The sequence below is a fragment of the Desmodus rotundus genome, chromosome 5 (genome assembly GCF_022682495.2).
Source record: "Desmodus rotundus isolate HL8 chromosome 5, HLdesRot8A.1, whole genome shotgun sequence".
Classification (NCBI taxonomy): domain Eukaryota; kingdom Metazoa; phylum Chordata; class Mammalia; order Chiroptera; family Phyllostomidae; genus Desmodus; species Desmodus rotundus.
Window position 1 is genome coordinate 34,159,181 of NC_071391.1, and position 24,765 is coordinate 34,183,945.

Here is a 24,765-nt window from a genome sequence, read left to right on the forward strand (position 1 = left end):
CTATATAAAGAGTGATTCCTTCTCATGCCTACCCTTTGGGGAAGTGGTAGCCTATGTATTTTACCCTGCTAGCACAGTCCTTAGTCACTGTTCCACTCGGTGTTGGGTCGTGGGTTGCCACTGGAAAACTATTCTGTGGAACTTTTATTTATTGTGATTTGTAAAAACTCCAAATCTCCTTCTTGAAAAATTTTTGTGTTTTTAGTCAAACAGTTTTCTGTGAAGTTTTATTTAAAAGAAATTAGCATTCATTTAATACCTACCAAATACTAAAAACTTACATGTATATTAATTTAACCTTCATAATAGCTCTTCAAGGAAGATGTGTTCTCTCTAATTTTACACATGGGGCCATGGAGGCTCAGAGAGTTAAGTAATTCCTCAGGTTTACAGAGCCAATAAGTGAGAGGCCTGGGGTTTGGGTCCCCACTCCCACCGTTTCCCTTCTGGTAGTAGATTCTAAGTCTGACTCAGTTCTCCTGTTCTAGGCACGAGGGGTGCCAATTAAAGATTTTCTTTTGAAGAAATGAAAAATAATCAAATAGATTAGGCATAATAACTGTACAAATTTTTTCGGTTCTGGGAAATAGTGAGGTGGTGTTTATATCAAAGGAAAAAACAGAACTGTCTAAATGATGCAGGATTCTTTCCCATAAAAAAGCTTGGGAAAAGTAGGAGTTCTCTGGCTTGGTAGGGATGCGTATAAGGTACTTGGTAAAGAATAGTCATACTTGCTTTTGTTAATGGTAACTCAAACAACTCTGTGCAATGATTAAGTGGAAACAATTGAATTTTCATGTTCTAGTAGAGCTGTTTACGATAATATGCCACAGAAAATGCAAGTGAGATTAATTTAAAGCAAATAGCTATGAAGAAAGGGTGGTGGAAATAGAGAGGGAGAAATACAAAAATAGCAGCACTTTAGTTTTGTTGTTCGTTTTTTGTGAAGCTTGGCTGCTCGGTGTATATAAAAAATGTGAAATTTTGGGCTGATGGTGAAAACCTTTCTTCATCTTTCACAGACAGTTTGTAAAAATCCATGCCCTTATGTATGGGCCTTTTCTATTTCTTTCCCGCAGAAGTTAGGGCATGTGTAATGTTATATGGTAGTCAGATTTTAAGAGGATATCTGAATTACTCTAGATTTTCTGAAATAAACCCTAGACGGGTAGGGGGTTAATATATACTGCTCAAGTACCTTGTCTTGTTTTCCTTCTTCCAAGCTGTCCTCACATTGACTTTTGTAGTGAAACAGCTTCAGTTGTACCTGATGCTTCTTTTGTGGCTTCTCTGATAAGAGCTAGAAGGTAGAAATTTGATCTTGTACTTCTCTGGACCTTGAAATGAAGGGGCAGAGATGTCCTTTTCTTATCTCACAATTGCCTGTAGAAGAATATAATTAAGTGTTGATCATTTAGGCTAATCAGAAAAAGCATGCTAGGGAAAGCATGGATAGTTAACATCCAACAAATATGTCTTATAAAATGTACTGTATAAAACGACAGCCCTGTATGCCAATGGCATAACTACTTCCGTAACCAATTTTGTTGTCAGACTGGAATGAGAGTCAAATAAATTACTTAAAGGTTACCTGTCTCTCTCTCTCCTGTCTCTCTTTCTCCTCTCTCTTTCCCTCTCCCTCTCTCACCAGTAATTAAAAACATCCAACCATAGAAGTAAAAAGGAAAGGAAAAGTAAAGATAGCAAATCTTTTGACTAAGCTTGGATTAAATGAGTATGTAGGTGAACAAATATTAAAAATAAAATTCTGTAGGAAATATACAAGTTAGTAAAGAAAATTCAGGTAATGCTTGAAAATAGTTAATAATCTACTTAATTTAGATCTACTATCAGTTATCTTTATTTAAATCTGCTCTAGAGTTAGACCACCTGAGTTCAGATTCTGCCTTCTTTATTTACTGTGTATAACCTTATGTAAGTTTTAATTTTTTTTCCAGAAAAAAAATTTTTGTGCCCTGTTTCCTTATCTGTAAAATAGGAATAATGACATTATCTAACTTATAGGGTTGTTTTAAGAACTAAATGAGATAATACATGCAACAGTGCTCAGCACAGGTACTGGTAATTTCTAAGCATCTAGTAAATACTCTCTATGTATCTTTTAAGTTGTCTCTTCACCACTCATCCATCCATCCATCTATACATATATATTCATCCATTTACTTGTCTATCTGTCCATCAGAATATGTAGAACTTTTAAAATATGAAGTAAAATTTATTGGCGAGGGGCTAGTGGAAGGGGGGATAACCCTGGAAAACTAACATATGTACAGAAATCTAGAAGCTTTACTTTAAATCCTCTGGTTAAGTACAATACCCTAAATTTATTTCTGCCTATTCATTCAATAATATTTAAATAATTGGCCAAATATTTGTCAAGTGTTTTCTTTGTAACATATTGTACTGGGTACACTAGAAATATAGCAAAGTCTAAGATTTTGTTCTTGTCCTTTAAAAATTTGTAATTATTTATCAAAAAATATAATGATGTCATATATATTATAAAAAGATATGTAAGATAGTATGCATTGATTGTTGAATGACTGGTATAAAAAATACATTTTCAGAGCATTTATTAGACGTGATTGGTGGACTATAGTTACCTGGCATCGTCTCAGTTTCTTAGAGATATGAAAGCAAGTTGAGAAAAGTATGGAGAGACAGGCAAAGAAAATGCTGGGAGGTAATAGGTGAAGTCTGACTGTATCAGTCTAGTGAGAGTAAAAGGGTAAATGTTGACCACTAGCAGATAAGTTTAGAAAGATGGGTTGGATTTGGATGGAGGGCCTTGAATGACAGAGTCAGGAGTTTGGACTTTTTCCTGTCTGTCATTAGGAAAAAACTACTGACTTCTTGATCTGATAAAGGGATTGTTGGCAAGATTGATACCAGTACTCTTGGGGAGGGGGGAGATACTGAAATTAAGAAATCCAGTTTAGAGTCTCTTGCAAAAGTCTAGGTAGGAAGTGTAATAAAGTCCTGTACTAAAGTGAATGAAGTTATGAATATGGTAAGAAGGTATGAGCTTAAGAAACATTATAAAGGAAGAGTTGATAGAGTTTAGTGACAGCCTAGCAATGAGGATCAAAGATTGAAAAGAAGAGATGGATATAGTGTTCATGTTTTGCACTTGGATGATTCTGAGAATGATGCTCTTCTGGGTGTGAATGAATGAGGGAGGATGTTGAGGAAAATAATGATGAATCTAATTTTAAGTTTGTTGACTATGACATAGCAGAGTACATCTTGGTATAAATATCTAGCAGTCATTTGAGGACTTGTATTTCAGGGAAATGAGAGAGAGTCAGTGTTGTGGATATAGCTGTAAAAATCATATGAGTTAGATGTTAAGGAATGAGATGCTTGGTAGAAAGAGTATACAGGGAGAATAATGTTTAGGTAGGTAGCATTAACATATGAGTAGTAGTTCTGTGATTATCTATTCATTTTAATTTAACAACATAAACTATTTGCTCATCCCTTCTCTCTGATTTTCCCTGTTTTGTTCCAATGTTATTGATTGCCTGTAATGTGGTGGGCCTTGTGCTGTGTAGTGGGGATCCAGGAATGAGCAAGAGATCCCCATCCTTAAGGAACATACAGAGTAAGCTTCTTTTTTATATGAAACAAAATCTTTTTATGTTTTCTTTTTTCTTCCACTTATTATAAGCTCGATACTATCTATGCAAGCATTTATCTTTCTGGGTCTGGAAGATATTCTCTGACAGCGGGTTTCCTTTTTTTTTCTTGCTGATACTTTTTGTTATTACTATATTGTAATGAATATTCTGTAGGAGCATAATTTTAGTAATGTGTTAAGTTATTCATCACTGAAGTTATAAAACCACTGATCACATCCCCTTTACTGGGAGGTTTTTATTGTGTTGAGTTTGTAAGTAGGATCCCTTGAAAAAACTTCATCATATTATTTGAAATTTGGCAAGGTCAAGGAAAAAAATCTTTTCCTAAAACAGTCTTATTTCTCACATCCAGACTTCTCTTAACCGTATGAAATTTATCTCAAATTGCCGTAAGACTTCCAGCTAGAGATTGGACTTTCCCTTTTTCCTGTTTCTCTTATCCTAATTCTGTTTCTAATTTAACCACAAAGTCAACCCAGTGTCTTCATCTAACCTTTTTCCCTTAAATATAACCCTTTCCTAAGTAAAGGGAGGAACGGAGGAATAGGAATGCAACATAAGAGTGATTGGCCATTTCAGATTTATAAAGGATGAAAGCCTCATTCTAAGGAATGATGTATCAGATGCAAATGTCTAAATTTATATGCAAAGGCTCAAGCTTAGGCAATTATATGTTGTTGGCAGTCCCTAGTTCATTCCGCTTTCCCTCTGGTGCAGTTTTTCCTTCTCTCCCTTAACTAATCCATTTTTTTGGTTAGAGGATTACAAATGATATTATTCACAACAGAGGTATCAGGTAAAAATGGAGTATCAGGCATTAGCTTGTTAGTGTGATATACTCTTTTGATAAAAGGAAGACATTATTACCCTGGCTGGTGTGGCTCAGTGGATTGAGTGCTGGCCTGTGAACCAAAAGGTCACTGGTTTGATTCCCAGTCAGGGTTGTGGGCCACCTCCTCAGTTGGGGGAGTGTGAGAGGCCATGGATATCTCTTGCACATTGAAGTTTCTCTCTCTCTCTTTCTCTCCAAAAATAAATAAATAAAATCTTTTTTTTTAAAGAAGACATTATTGATGAAAGAAGAAAATTCCTATGAGTGATTTGAGAATGGGAAGGATAGTTTTTGACATATTGGAAGAAATGATGTAAATCTGAATGTTTTAAATTTTGAGTTAGATATAAATCACTTTACTAAAATGCAGTTTGGAGCAACATTTATATTTATATCTTAGGAATCTTCAGGGTATGGGAGAAGCATGTCAAATTTTCAGTGCTTTAATGCTAACTCAGGTTTGGGTTACTGAAATCACTTGAATAGTGGGCCAATCTAGCCACCAAATTTGGACGAGAATTCCAGATGCTGAGTGTCTCATTTAATAGTTGTAGACATGTACCCTACTCTCGGTTATTTTTCCAAACTTGGATAGAGATGCTAAATCAATTTTGTGAGGTGAATTTTCAACCTCAAAAATACAGGCTACTTTAGAAGACAAAAATAAGGCATAACTTTTTTCTTTTAAGGAAAAATTAAGACAAAAGCTTTTGAGGTTGGATCCTACCTGTATTTTCAACATTCAGAGAGGTCTCTAGGCTAGAAAGAAATTTCTGAAAGCGTGGTTTTTATAATGGATGTGCTGCTGACATACACTTACCATTATCAGCACAAATGGCAGGGATAAAATTTGCAGGCCTTCCACTGTGTCTGGAAAGTTGTAGTGCTCTTATTGGTATTTGTATTCACTTTTTATGAATTGGTCTTTCTTGTTGTTTTTCATTTTAATTTAATGTAAGACTAATAAATCTTATTGTTAAATAACATAAACATTGCATCATAGCATTCAGTATTAAAATGCACTCCTTTTTGGGCGAAGCCAGAGAGATGTGTTTACTTTGTAGAGAGATTTAGATTTGATTTTTTGTTTTCTTCATGGTAATTATGTTTGCACTTTGCTGATCACTAGTTGTGCTTTATTACAATGGAAGGTGACAATTTGATTGTCTTCAATTGGCGAAACAAGTAATTTTATATTCACTAAGCTGTCAGGTAACACTAACTCACAGTACTAAGAGCTCCTGGCAATGCGGCTTGGCACCTATATTTAACTGCTTTGATGCTTGTGTAACCTCTGCTGAATCAGAAATACTTTGCCTGCTGGAAATGGTTTTCAGGGTTGTACAATGAGGTTTTCATTAAGTAGACAAACTGAAAATGAACTGCAAAGCCACAGTTGTTTCTCTCCTCCCCTTTCTCCTTCGCCCCTCCCCCTCCCCCCTCTCACCCCTTCTCTCTCCCTCTCTCCTTGCCCCTCCCTCTCCCTCTCCCTCCTCCTATTCAACTGGAACCCGAAATGTATACTTTATTTCATCACGTGAAAGAGAGCAATTGCCAGATTGCTTTATTTAGCTGAAGGAGAACCTCAGAGATGAGCTTATTTATATAGTTTTGTTCACTGTCACCATGCGTGAGCCCTTGTTGTTTGAAACAACCTATAACTACCGACTTTCATTCTCCTCTTTTTTTCTGGCAGTATCAAAAAGTGAAAAAGAGAGGTAAGAGTGGGAAAGTATTCAGCGACACTTCCTACCTTTTCTCTCTGAGAAATTAGTGTTCTGGTTTATAATTTTTATTAGAAATTGGATAAAAAGTCTTGGAATTGGGCTTTCATACTAGTATCTTTCAAGTTGACAAACACATGTTTGATAATCACTTTAGCAAGTATGGTTCTCATTTCATTTGAAGAGGAGATTCAAAGTGAGTGTATATAAATAAATTCATTCTGCTATTATTTTATACAGCTTTCTCTCTTTCACTGAAGCCATATTGAGGTCCTTCAGATGAACTATGAAGTCACTGTGCTTGATTAAAATCCTCTAAGTTAGTGTATATTTATAGTAGCTATTGTTTGGTTTTGCTCTTATTGTTAAGTGACTGATTTTATTTATGTATTTCGGGCCTGGCTCCCAAAACAAAGATCCCAACGAGTTACTGGTACATAAACTGTGAGAAAAATTCAATATTATTTCTGTCAGGCAAAAAGTTTAGATAGAGGTTACATGAAATCAAGTTGTTTTGATCCCGGGAAGAAAGTGGATACTCAGGGACACATGTAATAATTGTAGGTTTTCCATAGGCAGTCCAGCAGGCAGGCCAGTGGTGAGGCTGGTCGCCTGCCTCTTCCAGAAGATTCTAACCAATTAGACAGAGATGGTTACGTGATGTAATATTATCAGGAGAAACAATTCATGAGTCAAAGCATTCCAAGACATATGAGCTCTAGTCCAAAGAACAGTCTTAAGCTATATAAAGTGACAGCAATATTGTCAGCTAAATATAAACTCTAGAAATACAAACTTTGATGACTTGAGAAGAATCTGTTCCAGGTAGTTCCTGTTTTGTAAGAACCTCAGAAGGCCTTTGGAGACAATTTTGGTGCTTTGCTGAGAAAAATTAGAAGCCTTAGATAAGCTAAAATCCATTAATTTAAGCCCCTTCTTAGACATACTTCAAGGGCTTCAAGCATATTTCATTGGCCTCGTCTCTATTGATTGACAGCTATCTCGAATCAGTGGGTTTTCTTCCAATAGATATTATCTGCATATGTTACCATATCTGTTCTGAAAGAGCCACTACAAACTTGAAAAGTTTAGCTTATAACTCTCCAAGGAGCTCTGAAAACAGTTACCTTCTTTTTCACTAAAATTTTCTCATTAAACTGATGGAAGAGAGTGAAAAACCTGGCAGGAGCCTTGGGAAGTCTGAGGGTGTGGAGTTGGGGAGAGGAGGTAGTGCTGGATAAAACAGTTCAAGGAATCACTAACAACCCACAGGCTTTACCCAAATGAAACAGGAAAAGTGTTAAAAGGGATGTCTTTATTTTAATGTCCGGAATCAGGGTTCCTCCCTCCCCCCACCCCCACCTGCTCCCACCATCCTTAAATGTAGGAATTAGAAGTACAGGAAGGTTTTTCAATCATTCTTTGCCCTAGGTTGGATGGACTGGCATCATTTGTAGGGGTTCCTGGGCCTTGTGCATTTGGCAGCTGACCATATCTGTTACTCATGCTCCTTTAAATGAGAGGCACTTATCATATTTTTTGAAAATTAGTTGTTCATTTCTCAGTATCAGATCAATTGCAGGATTGAATTAACAATGAATTATGTGACTGCAATAAATCTACCTTCATAGCCTGGGCGGAGTTGCAAAAAAAAATGTGACTGTTGGCCTGAATTTTTAATTTTTTCTTTAAGTAAACCAACTATTAAAATGTCGCTTTAACCCTTTGCAACAGCATGGATGGAACTGGAGAGCATTATGTTAAGTGAAATAAGCCAGACGGTGAGGGACAAATGCCATATGATCTCACCTTTAACTGGAACATAATAAATAGAAGAAAAAAGCAAACGAAATATAACCAGAGACATTGAAGTTAAGAACAATCTAACAATGGGCAGGGGGGAGTGGGGAGGGGACAGTGAGGAGAGGGGATTACAGGAACTACTATAAAGGACACATGGACCAAATCAAGGGGGAGGGTGGAGATGGGGGGAGGGGGGTTCAGCTGGGGTGGGGTGGAGGGATGGGGAGAAAAGGCACACAACTGTAATTGAATAACAATACAAAATTAAAATTAAAAAAAATGTCGCTTTATGTTCAAAACAGGGCTCCTTTTGAATAAATGTAACATACCTAAAAAGTGAATGCCACTTGAAATAATGTTAGAAGTAATGAAAACATTAAAAAAAATCAGGTTAAAAATACTGTTTTAATAAATTCAGTGGCTCTGGTCTATGGTTACATTAAGCACCAAATGATAGTTTAGAGATGGATTTTTTTCCCAAGCAGTAGTAAAGGAAAAAAAAAAGTAATTTTGAGTGGCTATGCCTTACGACAAAGTTGTTTTAGAATAATCTTAACTTTTAAACATATGCAAATAACTTAAAAAAAATAACAACATCAATCCAGAAAGGTTTAAAGTTCTAGAAAGTATGATTTTCTGAAATAGAGGACTTAATGTGTACATATCCAGTCCTCACCATTTTATAGTGTCATGGACCAGTTAATCTTGATATCTTGTTAAAGGATATAAAGTAAATTTACTATCTGAGTAGGTTTGTAATGGTCTAAACATTCAGATTTTATACTGGGGTATTGGAATAAAATAATGATCATCTTTCCAGAGGCACTCCTACTGACTTCCTAGAAAACATTATCCATTACAGGAGACTTTATCCCTGACAATCTCATTCCCAAAAGTCCTAAGCCCTGAAGTTCTTTCCAATGGCCTGGCATCCTGGGAATTCACTTGATCTGCTGGGCAGAGACATTTCAAACTCGGGGAACACATGACGGGAATTTAGTTTTATGTGTCCCAAAGATATGTAATTCTCTTTGGAGGTTTCACTTGATAATAGCCATGCCCCAGAAAACCATCTTGTTTAACCAATGTGATAAGTTGACAATGTAGTTTTTCTCTCTGATTATAATGTACTCTGTGTAGTCAATACACTGGTACCATGTGAGTGTAATTTCCTCTTTTATTTTATCTCCAATGCACTGTATTATAAATAAACAGTTAAAAAAAAACACCAAACAAATCTGTTGCATCTCCTTTTAAGATTGTACCACTGTAGACACTTGTTCTAGTAAAGTAGAATTGGGCGCATTTGATTGCATTTAAATTTTTCATGCTTCAGCAGTTTGGCTGGGAGCACAGTAAAGAAAAATCCCATGAGCGAGGATCGTTTAGAATAATAGAACTTGATTTTGTGTATTATAGCGGCAACATTTGCGCTGCTTTAGTTAGGGTTGTGTCAGCACTTCCATTATAACCCCCTGTTTTCAGGGGGTATAACTAGGGAGATTTTTTTTTTACTACAAATTAAAAAAACAATTCATGTGAATGATTTTTAAGTTATAGTGCAAAAATAAAACAAAGTTAAGTCACGTGGAGATTGACCATTTTCACAAGGATTTCTATTCTTTTGCTTATTAGTTATATATGGCAGCAGCTAAAGTAAGATACCATTCTAATACACTGAGTGGGGGGAAGTTTTTGTAATGGAAAATTACTGGTATGAGCATTAAAAATAAAAGTAAGCATCTGATATGACATTATAAAACAGGTGTGTATTTGATTTATAAATTTCTAAAGAGAGTAGCCATGGCACAGTGGTTATATTAAAAGCATTACCAAGAGGCTTTGCAGCTTCTAGAATACTGTTTAGTTGGTCTAGTAAAATGTTTTAAAAGGGAAAGTTAAACTAAAGAAATGAAATGAATGAGGATGTAATCAGTAAATTGAAGGACTCTTTAATAAAGTAATTGTGCAAAAAATAATCAGTAAATCGAATCTAATCAGTGAATCTGACTTATTTAATAAACTGTGCATTAAAATGCATTTGTACAAACTTTCCTTTTAAAAATCCAATGAAACCACCACCCCAAACAGAAACTACAACAAAATCAAATAAAAAACAAACCTGGGTCCTGGTCAGTGTGGCTTAGTTGGTTGGAGCATCATCGCATAAACCAAAGTGTTTTGGGTTTGATTCTGGGTCAGGGCTCATGCCTAGGTTGGGTGTTTGGCCCCCGGTACAAGAGGCAACTGATTGATGTTTCTCTCCCTCTCTCTCACCCTCCCTTCCCCTCTCTCTAGAAATCAATAAAGAATAAAAAATAAACAACAAACAAACTTGAAACAAGCCCAGCAATTTGATGAAAAGAAAATGCCCAGAGTGGAGCAGTACTAGCAATAAGAACAAAATCCCCTTCTCCTGTGCTAACAACATATTTGAGAACTATAGTAAACACAAGAAACTTAAGTAAAATATAGTATGGAAAGGTATTCTTCTTGGGATAAAAAGAATGTGAATTCCCTTGCCCCAAAGGCAGAGACTTCAGAGTGGAGTATACCTTCCTTGGTTGTTAGCATTATTGCCCTGCCTCCCCCTCTTCTTGTCCCTTAAGGATGGTGTGAGCTGGGGCTGAATAGTCAGATTCAACAGTGTTTTTTGAGAAGCCTATTTTTTATTTTCAATGTGATGCACATTTGTATTTGTAGGTGCAAAATAAGAAAATTTTGTGATGTTATAAATAGGTAGCTTTCCCGAATGGTCACTGGAGGAATCACCAGAAGTCTGTTGATGAAGTAGGGATGAAGCCTTTCCTCACTAATTGTGTTCAGCGTGTAATTTCTAAACTTCCCTCTGAATTTTGATTTTCAATTAACACTCCCCATTTGAAGATAATTTTCTATTTAATGTAATTGCAGGAAATAATTTATTGGCTGATTAAGACTGAGGGCCCAGCCTTCCTTAAGAAAACACTCTAACAAACCAGGCTTTAAACTCAACTCATGGTTTTGGACAGATTTAGTCTATTTTTACAGCTGCATGGTTGTGTTTAATTAGGATTGTGCACTATTGTTCATTGGTGCAGTTTGCAGTTGAAATTATTCTTAAGAGACTTTTGCGTTTTGTGTCATGATTAATTTATACTAAAGCAACAATCACAGATACTGCTATTGGAAGGAGCCAAGTCACTTTATAATAAGAGAATGTTTGTTGGGGAGCTAAAGTCCCTATGCGTTTTGGATTATGACTTTCAATTGTATTGAGCCGTTTTAAAAAGCAGCAGTAAATTCATTCTTTTGTTTTTAATGTGAATGATTACATTATTGATACTGTCATTATCTGAACTATAAAAACAATCTTGTTGTTTATGACAAGCTCTTAATAAACTTGTGTGACAGTTATAATTTGCCTGGTTTTACTATAGTATTTATGAGGCCAGCGAGGTAAACTCTAGCAGGGGTGTCCAACCTTTTGCCATCTCTGGGACACACTGGAAGAAGAAGAGTTGTCTTGGGCCACACATGAAATACACTGCAACATGTAATCACAAAAAAGTTTCATAATGTTTTAAGTAAATTTACGATTTTGTGTTGGGCCACATTCATAGCCACCCTGAGCCGCATGTAGGCCACAGCTTGGACACCCCTGAGTGATTCATGTGGACTAAGAGACATCCTTTGGTATCATTTTCCTTAAGTGTGTATACATTAGTCCACTTGTTAGTGTTTATAGAAATTGGTCAAGAATATACTTGCCTCATTCTTTGATATAGCAGTCTTTAGAGTATTTTATTTCTTTTCAAAGAAGGTAGAGACATTCTTCTGTATTTCTTTCCCCATTTTATTTTCTAGTATCAAGTCTAATAGATGAAATTTTTATATTTGCAGAATGATTATTATACGTAGGTATCGGTATTTTAATATGTCTCAAAGCACTTCAAAAACCTATAATACTTTTATTTAGAACTGTGCATAATTAGATTAGCTGATCTTATCTTAATTTTTTTCACTGTAGGATAATAAATCTGAGCCCCCTCATTAATTGTGAGAAATTTAGCATTAGCTGTTAAATCCTATGTGAAACATGGGCTGCTACATAAAAACTACTGTTTAAATTGGAATTAACTTAATTATTTTTCTTTGCACTTGATATTTCCTTCACTGCAATATTCATGAAAGCATGTGACAGATTTGTAAATTTAACTGTTAATCTCAGATTTCCAGACCCTTTAATCAGTATTTATTTGTCTGTAGAAACAGTACTAGCAAGTTAATGATTTGCTAATTTGAAAAATGCTCATGTGGTTTCCTATGTTAACTGATTTGTGCATTTTTAAAAAAATGGTATGAAATCAATTCATGTTAAAGAGCAATTAAGGTGGAGATTTTATTCCTTTCGTTACACAGCAATTTTAGAGCTAAATATGCTATAAACCAAAAATGACAAAGTTTTAGAAAAGATGCTCAATTGCCTCTTATTTTAACTTAAAAATTTTTGGTGGTTTTGCCCTGGCTGGTGTGGCTCAGTGGATTGAGTGCCACCCTGCAAACCAAAGGGTCTTTGGTTTGATTCCCAGTCAGGGCACATGCGTGAGTTGCGGGCCAGGTCCCCAGTGGGGGGGGGGTGTGAGGGGCAACCACACACTGATGTTTCTCTCCCTCCATTTTCCCCTTCCTTCCCCTCTCTCTAAAAATAAATAAATAAAATCTTAAAAAAATAAAAACTTTTGGTGGTTTTATTTCTAAACATTTTGCTAAGAAAATCATCTTGCTAAGGTAATATTGTAAAAGTTTTGAAATTCTGCTTAATAATAATGATCTTCTGATTGCATATGAAAGCACAGACTGGAGACCAAGCAAGCAAGCTGAATGTAGTCAATGTTTTTACTTGTAGATATATAGATGGATGTTCAATAATTGTTTTTGGAGCTTTGAAAATATTACACATTGTAGACGTTTTACTATTTTCATGCTAAATGCTTTGAATCTTGTTTATATTTTCTAATATTAAAAAAGGCATAGTTGTTCCATATGCTCAATTCAAATGTTATAAAACTGCCTTAAGACTAGTCTAACAGTATCAGCCACTCAATCAATGTGTCACCTAGAAGTTAAATTACAGCAGTTGATACAGCTTGAAGGTCTTTATAAAAGGATCACATTGACACTGCACAGTGTTAGGCCTAGCACTCAATGCAAGGTGTAAACTGAGAATTCAGGACCAAATTTGCCTGGGACTCTCATCACAGATTACTTACTCTTTTGATTATATTTTCTTACACAGACTTCTTGTGTTCCGATGTAAGGCTTAAGTGAAATTTGGATATATGTACTTACAAATCATCTTCCAGACTGGCTCGTTTCCCAGTTCATTCATTTTTTTTTTTTCATTGCTAGACAAATCAACCAAATTACTCTCAAGAAGCTTATAATCTAGTTGGGAGAACTGGGGGTGGGGAATACACACATACATATACTATACATAATGAAAACTTATTCCATAAAAACTTCCTTTATGGATTGGTAAGAGAGAAAATATGCAGCAATTACTGGGAAGAGTTTTGCAAGTTAAAATCAAAAAGGGGAAGTGGAATAGATAAGCTAAGAGTTCTTTTTCAGTGGTTTAGAGTAGATGGTAAACATCTCTGAAGTTAGAGAACTTTTCTTCTTTCTTGAATTAATCAAATGTAAGGTTTTTTTTTTTTTTGTCATCAACAGTCCTTTTTAATTCATGCTGTTTCCTACTTCTGCAGAAGAATGTCTTCCAAGCAAGCCACCTCTCCATTTGCCTGTTCAGCTGATGGAGAGGAAGCGATGACCCAAGATTTGACCTCAAGAGAAAAGGAAGAGAGCAGTGATCAACATGTGGCCTCCCATCTGCCTCTGCACCCCATAATGCACAACAAACCTCACTCTGAGGAGCTACCAACACTCGTCAATACCATTCAACAAGATGCCGACTGGGACAGCGTTCTGTCGTCTCAGCAAAGAATGGTGAGCTTTTACAATCTAACCGCTCTCACTAAGTGTGTTGGTTAGTATGGTTTCATTACAAGTAGATGTTTTAGAGAAGCTCAAAATACATACCATTAGAGTTCATTGTGCTCAAATCATAAAACCACCATCGTAATTGGGAAAAATTGAAAAATGGTTTCTGATTTCGTTTGTGTCCATTATTAGGCCACCTTGCCAAAATATATTTAATTTAATTTTAGGGGAGATTTGGTTATCATATTCTCTGAATTTAAGGTGATGAAGTTGATAATACCACAAAATACATATGATCAAATAAAGTGTGGCTGCGTATTAGTACTGAAAAATTATATGAAGTAAACACGTCTATGTGAATGAGATCATATGGAGAATACATCTTCAGGAGGAAATGCAGGTAGTTTTCCTTTTTGGCAGCCATTCTGGATTTATAATAAAGATTTTCTCATTTATATTCCTATATATTAATCTCAAAAGCACATGCAAAACTTCTGAGTGTCATTCCATCAGACTGGAAAAGTTTTCTCTAAAGGTAGAAGCAACAACATCAAATCCATGCAGCGGGTTAGCCAGCCTTCTCATATTAAATTGTTTTTAACCATCAAAACAGAAACCACAGTAAGTACCATTCACTTTCTAACTTAAAGGAAAAATATTCATTTTTCAGCATCTAGAACTGACCAAAACCTTAACATATTTTATTTGATTAGGAATTTTAAACTCTGTTTTACATTTTTTAACTTTTGCTTAAGTTAATTAATGAAAAATATTTTAAGTGGGCAATTAGGAAAAAAATATTCCTTAATTAAAAATAAGGTAATATTCAAAAATGCCTTTACTACTAATAACATATAGTTAAATTCTTCCACTATGCTTAATGTCTCAGATCCAATTCAAAGACTTGATTTCATAATTTACGGATGTAGACTCTTTTTTTCAGATGATTTTGCAGGCATAACTAGTGCTCTAGAGCAGTAGGTGAGATTTAGGAGATTGGAAGAAAAAATGAGATGTTTCTAGACTAACTTAAGATTCAAAGGGTATCAACATTATAAAATTAGATCCACTGGAAGATTTATTTTCCTTGAATAGGGCAAAGAGAGAAAGGATATAATAAAGCAAGATAGAAGTCTGTGTTTCTGATTGATCTTGAGTGGTTCATTTTATGCCTCCAAGACAGCATGGGGAAATAGATATCCAGTCACTGCTGCTGGCTTTTTGGCAAGATATTAGAGCTGTGTTTTATTTTTATTTCAACAAATATTTATGTAGCACCTTCTCTGGGTGCAGCATTCTTCTAGGTGCTGGTGAACAAAACATGCATGATTATATGCCTTCATGGAGTTTGTATCTAGGAGAAGGAACATAAATAAATAAATAAACTCACACATACACTTGCATATATACACAGATATATAATTAAAATTATGATATGTGTTGGGAAGAAAAAGAACAGAGTGCTATGTGAGAATATAATGGGATAAACCTAATTTAGAATGGATAGGTGGGAATGTCCTCACTGACCTAAGGATGATAGGAATGAGCCAGGCAAAGAGTAGAAGAAGGAGTAAAAATAGCAAAGGGAATAGCCTGTATGAAATATTTGAGGTGACAAAATATAGCTGAGTTTCAGGAAATTTAAGATAGTCTTGGTGGCTGGAGTGTAATGAGAGGATGCAGTGTGTCATCACATGTGGTTGGAGAGATTGGTAGGGGCTATATCCAACAAGACCTTATAGAAGTAAGATTTGATTCTAAGTACAATGGAAAGGCATTGAAGTGTTTAAGAATATTCCAAACATTATTCCGGCTGTAATATGGATGGATGGGAGGGAGACAGAGCAAAATGAGGAAGACAGACCTGTTGGGAGGCTATTTTACAAATTCAGGTAAGAGATGATAGTAGCTTGGATTAGAGTAGAGGCTGATGGGATAGAGAGAACGGGTGGGTTAAAGATATATTGTTGCTTTTATGCCAAATATAGCCATGGACAGATAATAATACACTGGAAAATGTAGGCTAAAGCAGAAATGATACAGTTCATATTTTACTTTTATAGAGAACACTTTGCTTATTTTTCTCAGTATAATTTTGTATGTCTCTTGGCAGGTGCCAAATTGCTTCCATGAATTATTCTCAAAGTTTTACCTAAAATTTTGTCAAAAAATAGATATATTAATAATGTGCTTACCTAATTCATACTAAGTGGAATTTATGGTAGTATAAAATAGTTCAAATTCACAAGTGTGTTATATATTAATCTAATAGAAATCATCCTTGTTGAAAATGTTTTCAAACTTTCATCCTCTTTTGAAGTCAGACATTGCTTTCCACTGGACCCATTGTATATTCTGAGTGTCTGGAAGCCAAAATATTTTGTTTTAACTCCCACTCTATAGTGTTTCCCAGCTGCGTACTTATACGGTACAGTAAAAGGCTTTAACAAATGGGAAATAGCAGCTGCATTTGGAAATTCCCTTTGTGCTCCCTTTTCATTCAATAGATTCTATACTGTGTACTGTGTAACAACTGTAACATCAGACCTGTAATGACATTGCAAGTATCAGATTACCAAACAATTTTTCTTCTTGGGAAAGAAAAACAATGGAAGGATTTTAGGTTTCTAGGTAGCCCTGCAAACTTACACATAGTGTGTGTATGTGCGTATGGGTGTGTCGGGGAGGGGGGGCTGTCATGAAAGTACAATTTAATAAATATTTTACCTGATTCTACTTCCAAGTAAATATAAAGTACAAAAAGATTTTTATGCAGTTAAGCGAAGTGTGTACTTCTCTTCAATGGATCATATCTGTTACTTACTGTAATTGAACCCCATAAAATAGTTGTGGGGAAATAAAATTTAAAAGAATGTCTAAAAAAAACCCACAAAAATTCTATTAGCACGTATTCAGTTTCCATTGTTATTTACTTTCTGTAATGAATGGCCTTCCCTCACGCAGACAGTTAGAAACAGGCACTAGAAGTGTCTTATCTACTAGGTTCAGAAAGGGTTTTACTTTGAAACATCAAGACCACAAAGGAGCTTTTCTGTAAGAGAGGGTAAAGACAAAGCAGAGAAGTTCTGCTAATCCCTACTTCCTGATTAGAAAAGAAATCTTTAAATGTTAAAATTCTGGTTATTTATTTTGAGGTGGCATTCCAATAAAATATGAGAGACCACACAGTTTCAAAGAAGGGAAAGAATTTATTATGGAATAAGTAAAGAAGGAAAATAGAACTTTTAGAGATCGGCACTGGAAGACCAATTTGAGATAAAAAAAAGTTTTAGACTCCAATTTTAATTACAATTATTTATGGATGCAAAAATGTTTGATTTTAAATTTAGTGTGGTGTGTTAATTGGTAAGATCCATTCAAAGTCTGAAAAGTAGTGTAAATAAGAATCCACTGTCTTTGTTGCTGTGTACAATCACTACTATTTTCATTGCAATGCCGTGTATCAGCACCTGTTTTTGGTGGAGGAATATTGATGCTGTCCCTTCAAATATGTTTTTGTTCCCATTAGGACTGATTGGTTAAGCAGGAATAAATTCACATAATTTTTTTCTTGGAAAAATGTTTTAATGTTACCAAGCATAGAGGAACATTTGGTGGTAGTGTTGAGTGGCCTGCATGTGGTACCATGTTGTAATAATTACCTGTTAAAGATTACTTGAGTATATAGGACCTACTAAGTTCCAGGCACAGGGACTTTCTTGTGAATAAGACAGATGAGATCTCTGCTACCATGTAATTTAGATTCTAGTAGTATGAAGGACAATAAAGATGTTTCACAGAGTGAGACAGTTTTAGAAAATAATAAGTGCAGTGAAGAAAATTAAATGAGCAAATGTGATTGAGATGACTACTTTAAACAGTGCGGAGAAGGTCTTTTTGATGAGGTGATATTTGAGTTGAGATTTGAATAATGAGAAGGAGCAAGCTATGCAAAACTTTGGAGTAAGTGCAAAAGCCTTGGTTGGTGTGTTTGAGCAACAGGAAACAACAGAATGGCTTGAGGGGAATGGGTGAGGGAGAGAACAGTGTGAGATAAAATCAGGGAGGCAGGCAGGTGGAGGACAGATACTGTGGGGTATCATAGGCTAAAGTGAGGTGTTTGGACTTGACTTCAAGTGCAAGAGGAAGCCACCATATGACTTCAGTGAGACTAACTGATTTATGTTTTTAAAAGATCACATTGGCTGCTGTGTAGAGAATGGGTTTTAGGAGAGAACAGCAGAAACAAGAGCACTTAATAGGAAAACTATTGCACTCGCGCAGGTGAGAGTTTGATGATAAGTGGAAGGGTGAGCAATTAGGGAGGTTATCCTTTGAGGTGTTCCCATTGGTTCTGAAGAAGACAAGATTCACACAGAAGGTGAGGAGACTGTGTTAAGTAATGTGCATGTGGGTAGAAATTTAGTTAAGAATGAACAGGAAATGAAGTTGCTGAGACCAGGGAGAGGGGGAGAGGGTAGGCTTCTCCTGGACAAAGAGTAGTCCCAGGTGAGGACAGAAGCTTTTTGCCTAAGAGGAAACTGTTTGTAGGTGACTTTCGGGGCGGGCCATGGGGTTGTGGGTAAGGCACCAACAGTAGTATCTCTTACAAGATTTAAAAAGTGACAAGACTGTAAGTGGGACCTTCTTTCCACGTGTGCACGTGTGCACTTACATGCGTGTTTATATTGATATGTATTTTAAGCCAAAATGGGATTATATGCATCTGTTTTTTAACTACTAGTCCAATTAAGTAGAAATAACCATGCTGCACTCTCAGTCCCAGTCAGAACTCCTTATTTTGGAGACCAATTAAATTCCCCCAAGTGAGATTTACTTTCTAGAAAAGTTTAAAAAATATTTTTCTGCATAAATAAAAGATGCCAATAATGCCCTTTGTTGTACTTAAAAGAAAATAATAATAAGTGTGTTGAGACATTTAATAAATAACCGTCGGGACCAATACTTTCTTGCTTGCAAACAATTTCTCCTCCTCTGCCTTTCTTGCTTTCAGTCCAGTGAAGTTGCTAATCAGCTCAGGAGAGTTTTCTGTAGTTTACTTGGAGTCATAAAAACTCTGGTGTGGACTTTGTGCCATTTCTGGGAATGGAGCTGTTTTCATTGCATGATAACATAGTCCAGAAATTTTAAGTGAGAATTTAATCCTTCTCAGCCATGTTTTATGTTGTGAGAGACTTTTAGAAGATTTCTAATTTTGTTGCCTTTAAAAGATTTTTAAAAACTTGAATTTTTGCCAGCTTTTGGTAAGATTAAATCATTTAAAATATAAGGCCACACCCAAATTGTCCTCACTTTTATTAAGACTGTATTTTAGAAAGTATAGTGAAACCCAGTCATTCACTTACTGAGTCCTAAGTAGTTTACAGACTTAGCACCTAAGGCAAAGTTTATATGCATCTTTTTGGTACCTGGCTGGTCTACGGAACACTGGGAAAAAAAACAAACCAACCATAAACTAGCAAGGTTTAGACTTCTTGAGAAACTGTTACTGCTCCTTCATTTTAGGAGTTTGGAAAATCATTCAAGTTAAGTAAAGTTCAAACTTAAACTTCCAGCAACAATGGAAGTGTCCATCCTCACTCCCTGAGTCATGAAACAATGTTCTCTAGGAAGCCCTGTGGGAAATTTCCCATTTTCTATAAAATTGGAACCGTGGTAGCAAGCACTACGGTCTTATTTACACATATCTCAAAATTGTCTCAAAATTTAACGACAAATTTACTCACAATTTGAACCAAAAAATAAAACCATATTTTATTGCATGTTGTGGGTTGTGAAATAGACAACTAATGTTGACTAGTGTTAACACATCGGTCACCTTTCTATTTCACCCTCTGGTTATGTGCGTTGTTTCATTCCCACTGTAAAAGAAAAGCTATTTTTTTAAAAAGGTTCCAAAATCTGGGCCCTGGCTGGGTGGTTCATTTGGTTGGAGCTTTGTCCCATACACCAAAAAGCTGCAGGTTTGATCCCCGGTCAGTACACATCCCTAGGGTGCTAGTTCCATACCTAGTCAGGGTGTGTATAGGAGGTAACCGATTGACGTTTCTCTCTACTTCGATGGTTTTCTCTCTCTCTCTGTTTCTGTCTGTCTGTCTGTCTGTCTTTCTCTCCCTACCTTCCTCTCTCTCTAAAATGCATAAACATGTCCTCAGATGAGGATTTAAAAAAAAGTTCCCAAATCTGGGTTGTATAAATTAAACAAAATGATTACTCATATGATAACTTGAAAATATCTCGATGTTTATGAAAACTTGAGTTTCTTCATTATTCTTCTTCATAATATAATATACCTTTCTAAATATACCTTTTTTGGAAAAGTTCTTCCTAAGCATATTATCAAAACTTTTATCAAAAGCAGAAACCGTCACATGCTCTGGTATAGTTGGCTTTATCCCCCTTGGGCAAGAAGGAGTCAGGTATGCATGCTGATGAACACACTACACTCATTAGCTTGTGATTATGTAGGCTGCATATTGAACACCTGCCAAAATATACAAATGTAGTACTTTGCTACATCTGTACAAAGACTTTTTGCATTTCTTTTATATTTTGACAGTTCAAGGAAAGTCAGACCCTTAGTATCTCTTCTTATTTTTTCCCAGTGTAATAACATTGTGTATGTAGAATGTTTTCAAGGAGTTGGGATATGCCAAGTTTATTTTTATTTAATTTTTCAGGCTGAGTAAGATTCAGTAACTGGGGTTTGCAGAGCACTGAGTGTAACATGACTCTCTTAACAAACTCCATCACTGACATTCACTTAGAATTTATAAGATTCCTTCACGGTCATTAGGATTACCTTTTTTCTGGATCCAGCGAATATTCCCCTAATTGCTTCATTTTTATCTTGTATCTTTATGTCTCATAAATATTTTGTATTCATTTCTTTCACCAATGTGCTGCTCATGTATACCCTTAGTGATGCCAAAGCTGCTCCTATGGTTTGACTTTGCCTGCCTACTCTCCATAAGCAAATATTCCTTCATGCCCAAAGTATAGCTGGGGTCTATAACATTTCCAGACACTTAGGGAAAGTCACTTTTTGGTAGTTATTAAAATAAAACTTGATTACTAGTAGCAAATCTGGTATGATCTAGTCTAGCAGAACAAATTAATTGAGCAGGTCTATTCCATTCAGCTTTTATTTTCTTGATGAATTCAAATGGCATTTTAAAATCATGGGAGTTTTTTTTTTAATAGGCTTCTTGTCATAATTGATCAGTATTAATCAATGAAAGCTGATCTCAAGACACCAATAACTTTCTGATTGAAGTAGAACTCTACAAGCATATTTCAGTATATAGGTCGTTCTGATTAATATACACAAGAACTTGTTCAGAATCTCTTCTTTCCCAGTGACGATTTGGGTACATTACTATAATGAAATATGATACTGGAATAATAAAGTCTGCACATTTCTATAGTTCTTCTAAGGAACATATTATAGAAAGTAAATGTATTTATTATATAGCATGCATTCATTTACATGACTAATTTGAACTTCTCGTGTTAGAACGAAATGTGAACCTTAAGGGCCTTCTATATGGGCATGAATAAGTTGGTCGTGCCTGGATAGGCAGCATATTTTTTGGGAGGGGAAGCTGGGATTGTATTTACACTCCTCCAGATCTACCTTCTTACTTTAATTTGGAGAGGGTTGCTTTCCATAAAGACGACTTAAACATAACACATCCTGTTCCCCTGTTCATTCAGAGATGAGATTGGAAGGGTTCTCTTTGATTGTTGAGTCAAAACACCTGTATTAGGCAGGCAAGACCCTGGTCTGTTCCTTCCCAAACAGATCTAATCTTTCTTATCTAACAAAGGCATCTAATGAAAGCGCTTTAATTACCTTGATATGCAAATTATCCCACTGTTTGAATGTCCTCTGCAATAAGTTTTCCTTGCTTTCCAAGAGAAATGCAACCTTTCTAAAGAGGAACAACTTCGAGATATTATTCCTTTTGTTACTATAGCTTTCAATGTGATCTCATATTTATTTTTTATACCATTAACCTTTCAAATAATATTTTGGTATTACTACATTCCCATGACCTCTATGATGAAAATTGAGTTCAATGACATATCCTTGTAAACTACATTATGAAATCCAAAGTACAATATAAATTATAAACCTTTGCTAATAAAATTTTACAATCAGGTAAAAATGAGAAATGAATATGTATTTTGTTTATCTTCTTTATATTTCATTAACACTCTAGAAAATTAGAAGCATTGTTTAATAAAATAATTGAAAGTTATTTTGTCAACTTGCTTTCATTATAATTTAACTCTGATTTCTTTTCACTGCCAGTGTACTGAGAGTACCTAGAACTCAATATTCTCAAGTTCATCAAACTTCTGGGAAGAAATTTGCCCTCATTCAAGCATTGATAGGTTATGGTGGTATAATAGAAGAGATTCATTTGCCTGGATACCCAAAGAATTAGAACTTTTTTTTTGACATTTACAGTTATTTAGGGACTTTTTGGTTAGTGTCAGTGATAAATTTGTAGTTTTTTTACATAAGCATTGGATTAGCCAAGATTAAGTTAATGTAATACATGAACTGTGGGAGGAACTCCATCCTGCAGAATCCTCCCGTCTGCCGTGGATGAGAAATAAGTCGTCCTGGACACAATCTTGCTGTTCCAGAGGGAGAGGGGGTGGCAATTCCCTCAGTCGAGAATGCCCCAAGCCCTTCTCCCAAATGACTTTTATTGGGAATGGTATGTGTAGGTGTACACAGCATACATGCATAGCCCATCAATCAATGTCAGAAGGCTATAGTCATACAAAAAGAAGTATTATCTATAGATAACATTTGAAGGGGCACAGAGATTTGTCATAGGTCAAGGTCTGTTAGTCACGCTGATGCCAGAGGGTCTTTAAGACGTATTTCATGAGATAAGCAGTTTACTCCTTATGCCTTGAACTTAAACATCCGGTTTATATCAGCAGAGCCATACAAAGCAAAGCAGAGCAAGCTTGAAAGGATACAATGTTTTATCAGGCTTGATTCCCCCGGGAACCCTAGGTGTTAGAGTCAGGTCATGTCTGCCACCTGTGTTTTTATCTGACTTCCCAGGGAGACTTACTAGCCACTTTCAGAGCCTGCTTTCATGGGGCTGCAATCTCCAAAACCACACAGAGTGGTCCCCAAAATCTCCCCCTTTTTTGTTTGTTACGACAGCATAACTAAAAGCAGTGGTGTCACTGTAATCAACAGGGTTATGCTAGACAGAGCAGGCTTCAAAGGACAAAATGTACATTCTTTCTCAGGCCAGATTTGCCCCTGGGAGCTGTTCATTCCAGTACAAGGCCACAGCTGCCTCTGGCATTGTTTTCAGGCTAAGTCAGGCAGGGGAGCAAAGCAGCCAAGAGATTAGGAGACTTTTTACAGATAGAATGAGGACTCAGGCTATGAGAAAGCTGAGGGGTGAGAGTCTTCCTGCCCCTTCTCTATAGTCCCCTAAGTCCTTCCCTGATGGTCCCTTTGTGACTGTGCCTGTCTTAGGTTGCCCCTTCCTTGAGGAATCTTACCCGTCATTGGCTAACCAGTCATCCTCCTGGGCCAAGAAGTAGGAAGTGAGGAGGTTAGGGGCTGCACTCCTGCCAGGAGGACGGGTTCTGTCTCCTTATTGGTTCATGGCCCCAAGGCCTTTTTCACTCAGCCCTAGCCATGGGACTCTTTATTCCGTTAATGAGGCTACAGTCCCTGAAACCAGGCAGGATGGCTCCTATCAATTAACAAATTGAGAAATTTTTGCTCTTGAGTTCAGGGTGAACATTTGCCCTTCAGTTTTATTAACTTATTTTGTACCTTTTATATTTCTACCAAAGATACCTCTTTCATTTTTTTTGTTCTCATAGTGATATTGTTTGTATGTGAAGTTGATTATAGTTTATTTATTTTGCTTTCTGAAATTGAGAGTAAGATTAGAGTTTAGCTCTCCTTTTGGATCCATGAGGAATGACACAGTAGGGCAAGGAATTAATCTGAATCTAAGTTTTGGGGCATTTGAAAGTTGAGAGAAAAATAAAAATTCACACTTCCCACCTCTGCCAGAGAGAAAGCATAGGTTCTATGATTGCAACTGAGACATCAGTCCAGGCTTGTGTGTTGCCTGCATGTAGAACAATACACAGCTAACAGACTTTGGGGACACCTGATGACAGAATTAGACTTCTGCTTGCTGCTTTGTGGAAATGGTGACATTTTTTGCCTAGTTTCCCTTTTCCTGGAAATGTAAATACAGATGGATAGGTTGATGGCTGGATAGTTGTTCTATAAACAACATAACCTCTGAAAAATCACTTTTAGTTTTTCTGTATTTGTTCTACCTATAAAAAGTTAAACCAGAGAGCTAGAGATGTTATGTAAAAATTCCTGGATCCCCAAGAATTTCTTGGTGAGCAATGGAGGCATTATGTGTATCTGATGTATTAGAAAGAAATTTGAAGGCTTTTGTGGAGAAATTCTCGAAATTGGGAACCTTACTGGGCAAGATCCCAGGGCAGATGGGAGGTTGCTGAGATCACAGAGTGGCCGTGAGTGTTCAGTGCGTGACATACAGAGCAATCTGTTCTCTGGTATCTCTTCCCTTGGAAAATTAGGCCACAAAAGGACTTCCCTGTTAATAGAGCAGAATCTCTATTAAAGAACAAATGTATTTAAAAGACTCTAATTGGGCTCTGGTATCTTTTAATGTTAATATTTGTGAGGTATGAATAGCAT

At 36.1% G+C, this 24,765-nt stretch overlaps 1 protein-coding gene across 21 annotated transcripts in view; it reads left to right on the forward strand.

Moving 5' to 3' along the window:
• Window positions 1-24,765, forward strand: part of SOX6 (SRY-box transcription factor 6) — a 597,341-nt gene that overhangs the window by 236,561 nt on the left and 336,015 nt on the right. For all 21 annotated transcript variants that reach the window (XM_053924605.2, XM_045194160.3, XM_024558829.4 and 18 more), the window contains one exon: window positions 13,769-14,009. In XM_053924605.2, the coding sequence (XP_053780580.1) occupies window positions 13,773-14,009 (237 nt within the window). In that variant the 5' untranslated portion in view covers window positions 13,769-13,772. The remainder of the gene's footprint in view (window positions 1-13,768; window positions 14,010-24,765) is intronic.